Source organism: Apis dorsata, unplaced genomic scaffold (genome assembly GCF_000469605.1).
Source record: "Apis dorsata unplaced genomic scaffold, Apis dorsata 1.3 scaffold_44, whole genome shotgun sequence".
NCBI lineage: Eukaryota > Metazoa > Arthropoda > Insecta > Hymenoptera > Apidae > Apis > Apis dorsata.
Window position 1 is genome coordinate 2,636,886 of NW_006263346.1, and position 6,150 is coordinate 2,643,035.

The window sequence follows — 6,150 nt, forward strand, 5'->3', positions numbered from 1 at the left end:
GCATTAAACTGGGAAAAATCGCGATACACAAGATCGCGGGCAACGCGTGAAATCCGCGCGGGAAGGAAATTAGTAGAGAAAATACGAGCGCGGAGGGGCGGGCAGCAGGGGCCACGGTATCGACCGGTTTCGACGAGTATTTTGCAACGCTTTTTCGCGGATGTACTCGTTAAACCGATAAATGAATAATGAGCAGACTATACGGGGTTGAACACGACGCGAGGGAGAAAGCGGGGATGAAAAAGATGGGTGGGGGCGGCGGCGGGCGCAACGAGTCGAACGCAAAACAACGAAATCGAATCACTCTCGGTGGCCGCCGGTACTTTTCATGCGTGAATTTTCCGACTGCTCGACACGTATTGCAGCTGCGGAATCGCCGGTAATAGCTTTAGCAGAATCGAGAGTAATGCCCGAAAACATTTACAATACGCGTCGCTTGCCGCGAATAAAAACGCGGTGATCGTTTAGCGGCGATAATACGCGCGCCGCGCGTACAACGCCGACAACAACAACAACAACAACAACAAGAACGACGAGCCCGGTAACAGCGGCGTTGGATAAATGGGAGAAAGGAAAAAACAACAAGCGGAGGGGGAGAGGTGGGAAAAAAATGGGATATGATCGAGCGAAAATTCGAACGGGGCGACGATTCGATTCGAGCTACGAACGATGGAATATTGTCGCCGGTTGTTGTTGTTGTATCCCAATTGCTCGCCGTGCGAGGTGTAATTTGACGATATTAATGACACGAGTTCGATCACGATCGAATAACATTCGATCGATTTTTTAACAAATTGAACGTGTATATCAGAGTTGAAGTCGGACGCAACTTTTCGTGAAATAAATATATTAATCGCGAATAATACGCATTTATTCCGTACACTCTGTAGATTTTTGTAAATGCATAAACGATTTCTGCATAAATTAATTAATTTAATAACAATTAAATTCGTTTCCAACTTTTCATCTGGAAATTCGATTCTCGAAAAATTGATGCGCGAACGTATTAAGACATTATTATGAAGCGACGACATTAGTTTGAAGCGCAACATCTCCTTCATTCACGCGCATTCCCTTTTAACGAGGCCGCGCGTGTAGTAATCCATCCATCGATGCGAAACCAGTGATTCGAGACGACAATTATCGTACAGGTATATAACAGGAAAACGTAACAGGTCGACTGCGGTCTGATGGATGATGATGATGACGGTAATTGTCGGGAATTACCCGACGTTAATTACATCCAGGGCGAAATCGAGCGCGTTTACACCGCCATTCGCAGACACTTGCCAGACTGACCGACCGGCCGACCGCGTTAATACACGCCCGATAAATTCGATTCGAAACGTCACCGCGTATCCCGTCCAGATATTTTACCCTCTCGCGTCGTCAGAGTTGTTACTCATCTCACACCACGTCCTTCGACCCCTATATACACTCCCCATTCCCCGTTTCCGCTCCCAATTTTCCTCCCCTTTTCCTCCCTTTTTGCACCCTGTCTTTCTCTCTCTCTCTCTCTCTCCTTTCCACGAGTTTTTCATTCGAGTCCAACTCTCGTCGCAAACGCGGACGATTAATCATTTCTCGATCGAATATATATATATATAGGGAATCTATGGTGAAAGGGTCGGTTTTGATTTTATAAACGCGATCGAGCGTGAAATTGTGGCGTAGAAATACGATCGTGTAAACAGCATCTGACGGCCGTCCAACATTTTTACAATGAATATGGGATAATTCCGATGTAACCGGTTCGCAGCGAGTGGCTGTGAAAACGTTCGATTTCGCGCCGGATACGGGCCGAATTCACGGATCTTCTTTCGTGAATCGAGAGTCTCGAGAGTGGAAATTCGATCGTTCGACCCGATTCATCACAGCCGGGACGAATCGAGAAGACGGACATGAGCGATTCCTCGCGGCCTTGTTCCACTTCGCCTGGCCGAAATAAAGCTCGAGCGTAAATCTCTCGTAGGAATTTATCGGCGACGGGAAAAAAAACAATCCTGCCTACTTGTCTTTCCACGGGAGTCGTGTATCCCCCCTCGCTATAAAACTTGAAACTTCTTGGGTTTTTTCTCCTCGTTCGTGTCATTGAGAGAGAGAACTTTTGGAAGAATATATATCTTTATTTTTGTACAATTAAAATAATGTTTTTATAAAATAATTTAGAGAGTAAAAGTATGAATTTAAAATAAGAAACTTGTAATTGCGTTCGAAAGATCTAAGACTAGACGTCTTAATAATATCCTCTTTTATCATCTTATTTTATACATATATTCGTACAGTTTCATTGTTCAATCAATAATAAGCACGTATTGATATTTATTCGCATAATCTTCCATTTCCCCTGTCTATCGATAGATTCGTTGATAATCTCGAATTTTGGTTGTTCCTCATCCTCCACCCTTTTCCAACCGACACGAAGCCCGATTCGCGATCCAAGGGGGCTCTGCATCCGGTTGAAAGGGAAAGAGAAAGAAGAGCGGCGGAAGCGGAGGAAATAAGCGGGGAGGCCGGCTGCTAAATATTCAATAAACGCGGGCATTATTCGTGGCACGTCGACGCGAAAGCTGGCTCACGGAAGAGTGGAGAGCGAAGAGGTAACGCGAGAAAAATCGCGAGCAATGCGGGCGAATGGGTTTAGCGCGAAAGGTTGGCGCGGAAGAAACTCGATGGAAGAGGAGTTATTTATCCCCTCGTGAAAATCGAGATTCTTCAACGAAGAAAATACAGAAACTAGAAGAAGGAAGGTCTTTTTCCCTTTCTCTCTCGCGTGTTTAAAATATCATCGAACAATTACGCGTATATGCATTCGCAATTATTATCTTTAACTCTCCACCCCTATTTGTCATCCCTATTATAACATCACGATTAACGATACCATTAAAGAGAAACCGTCTCAATTAAGTTGCTACGACAATTCACGAAAACGTCTCTCTCTTGAACACGTGACCATCGTCGATCAAGCCTCCGTTATGCTATTTATTTTCGTGCACACACGATCCTCGAGGCCGTTTCGACTCGATAAATTTTTATGACCGCTTCTCGTAAATGAATCGCCTATATAAAAACGACGGACGAGGACAACATCAATTGACCACATTAACCGTCCGGGAATGCCGTAAAAGCGAGCATGAAACGAAGCTTTCCGCTTTTGGTCCACTAACGCGAACTCGTACGCTGCCATTTCTCTTTTTTTCCTTCGAAGAGGAGGAGGAGGAGGAGGAGAGGTGAGACGAGGAAGGCTGCTCGAAGGAGAGAAAAATCGGGATATTTACAATGGCGGTCACGATCGAGCTACGAGAAAACGGGAAATTCAAATCGGCCGATCGCCGCGATGAATATGGATGTCGGGTATGGGGGAGGGGGCAAGAAAAACACGACGGGGAGAGATCTTTGTGATGCAAATCCGGCGACAGTACTTTTTCTTTATTAATATCGAGAATGTGTTTTTTCGACGGGGCTGCATCGCGTTGAAGAGGGGAGAGGGAGGAGAAAAAGGAAGAGGAGAGGAGAGCGGCTCGGTCTCTTTCCTTTCCCCTTCCCTCCCCTCTTCACCCGTAGCCGGGTTAATTCTCGATATCAAACGAACCACTTCCAATCCTATTTCTGTCTGTTTACACGGCAAACAGATCGGTCTGGGGCCATTAACAGGCACCCGGGAAAGTATTATGTAAGAGAAAGAGAAAGAGAGAGATATCCTCCGTGGCAACCTTGCGCCATTTTTCTTCCCGCTCTTACGATAAATCCCGTTAAGATACGGTCAAAGAAGTGACGTAATCTGTGAGCTCTGTCAAAGGGACTCGTGAGAAATGTAATTTTTCCGTGCAAACAGTGAAATGTGACGTGAAACGGACGATGATGGGACGGCGATATAACCACGGACGATAATACTCCGATATCGGACGACTATTTCGAGTATTAGAGAGGGAAAAAATTTGTGGGTCGACCTAGATGACTCCAGTTGACGGATCGGGGGATTTGGAAAATTATTCTTCGATTCGTTGTTCTTCTTTCTTTCCGTATTTCTCGTCATAATAATCGATTAATTTAAAAATCGCGAGATACAACAAAATAATATTAAATTATTCAAATAAACATACACACAATAGCAACAAATTGATCAAAATTAACGATTAATACCCCACTCGAATATGATTACTTAAACTATCATCAAACATTCTATTATATCTTCAAAATATCATAGAAAAAGCCTCCAAACGTACCTCTATTATACTCCAACATAAAGAAAAAAATATAGTTAACACGAAGGTATATTAAATCAATCTCACCGGATTAATCGAGTCTATCCACGAGGCCTATTCATTCGCGCAACGCGCATCCCTGAAGAAGAATCATCCCAGAAGAGGGGCGCGGCAACGCGCTCAATAATTCGTAATAAAGGGCTCGACCGGTGCCTCCCTCCCTCCGCTTTTTCTTCGTCCAAAGGTCGCCGGAAGAAACCTTTCCCCTTGTGCAATTTGCATGTTATTACCTTGTTTACATATTTATTCAATAGGGCAGGATTCCCCCCGGAGGGAGAAGAGAAAGAGAGAAAGAGATCCCCCTCTCCCTCCCTTTAATTTCGGATTAAGGGTCACGCGCGAAACCACCGAGGCGAACGATTAGTAAGTCGGGGCACGGATATTGGCCGTCCGTTCGCGCTCGCGCCATGAATGAAAACATAAATTTCGACCGAAGGCACGGCCGAGCGTTCTATCGCGCGTTAAGTCAACGAAGTAATTACTATACCCGGTGCTATCGGTGCACGTGCGTGTAAAACAGGTGCACGCGAGCGTAATCTCAACACAGGTGAAGGGGGAAGGGGAGGGCTCGTGTACGTGTGCGGGTATATTCGAGAGGGTACAGGGTGCTTCACGCGCGAGTCTCGAGCGTTCCAAGGGTTTTCGGCAATTTTTAATTTCCAGTAATTTGTCATCTCGAGACAGAGAACGTGGATGAAAATAAATTATTCCATTTTTATATATTTGCACGTATTAAAATGTTTAGGATAAATTTGCATCGGAAAATTGATCAATTTTGATTCGTTATCGTAGATCATTCGAAACGTACAACTCGTTTATTATCGAAGAAATTGAAGAACAATTAATTAGCAGGAATATCGAGAATTGTACGATAACCAGCCGCGTGAAACGGCTTGTACACGCGCGTGCATGCACGATTGGCGGTATCTATCGGAGCGGTCCGATGATACTGATTTGAAATTCAAATGAAGACGATGGGAAGGCTTACCTGTTTATGCATTTCCACGTTCAGCCCGTAGGACATCTCGTAATACTGAAAGAATAAAAGAAAAAGGAAAAGATGTATTGGACGTGAGAGAGGTGTAAAAAGACGGCGAGAGGCGTGCGCGGGGGCGAGGCGATATCGAAGAAGCATGCTGGATACAAGCGTTAACGGCGACGATACGCGCGCGGCGCGTGTGAAATCTTTTCTTGTAATCTTGTCTCTCGTCCACGCGCACGCCTACGTGAATAATAGTTTTCAATCAAAACAAAAAAAAAAAAAAAAAATGACACCAATCTCTTGATGCTTATATGCATCCATTCATCATAAATGGATCATATTTATTTTTTTCTTTATTTGAACAAATATCGCTAAATTAATTGTACAAGATTATTCCATTCGCTACTTTTTCCAGATCCAATCACTTTGACCACGAAAATGAATTACCCCTGCTTTATTTTCTTGGGCAAGAACAAAAAAAAAAAATTATCCATTTCTAGAAGACCATTAAATCTAGAATACAAATACAAGAAAGATCGCAATCGTAAAAATTTAAAATGCGACACACGCATCGATCCCCGAAAAACACACTCACGTTCCTACGTAATACGTGATATATATCGAAGGAGAAGAAAAAAAAAAAAAAAAAAAAAAGGCAGAAGAAAAAAAAACTCGTGATCCCGATCCAAGTCGATCGAGATAAAGGGAATTTGTGCCAGAAGTCCGCCGATAAATAATTTCGCTGGCGTGTAGCAGCCAGAAAAAAAGGGGGAGGGGAAAGGAAAAGAAGAGGAAAAAAAAGAAAAAGTGGTCGAGAAGGCATTCTGGTCTCCGATCGAATATATATTCAGCTGCAACTTATTATGCAACGCGTGATTCAATTGCACGATCCCGGCCGGTGGG

The 6,150-nt window shown here is 43.9% G+C and overlaps 1 protein-coding gene across 3 annotated transcripts in view; it reads right to left on the reverse strand.

Annotated features, from left to right (window-relative positions):
• Window positions 1-6,150, reverse strand: part of LOC102679352 (protein groucho-like) — a 126,385-nt gene that overhangs the window by 66,269 nt on the left and 53,966 nt on the right. For 2 of the 3 annotated variants that reach the window (XM_006608824.2, XM_006608823.2), the window contains exon 4: window positions 5,254-5,298. The exons of the other annotated variant lie outside the window; for it this stretch is intronic. In XM_006608824.2, the coding sequence (XP_006608887.1) occupies window positions 5,254-5,298 (45 nt within the window). The remainder of the gene's footprint in view (window positions 1-5,253; window positions 5,299-6,150) is intronic. 3 annotated transcript variants of the gene reach the window in all.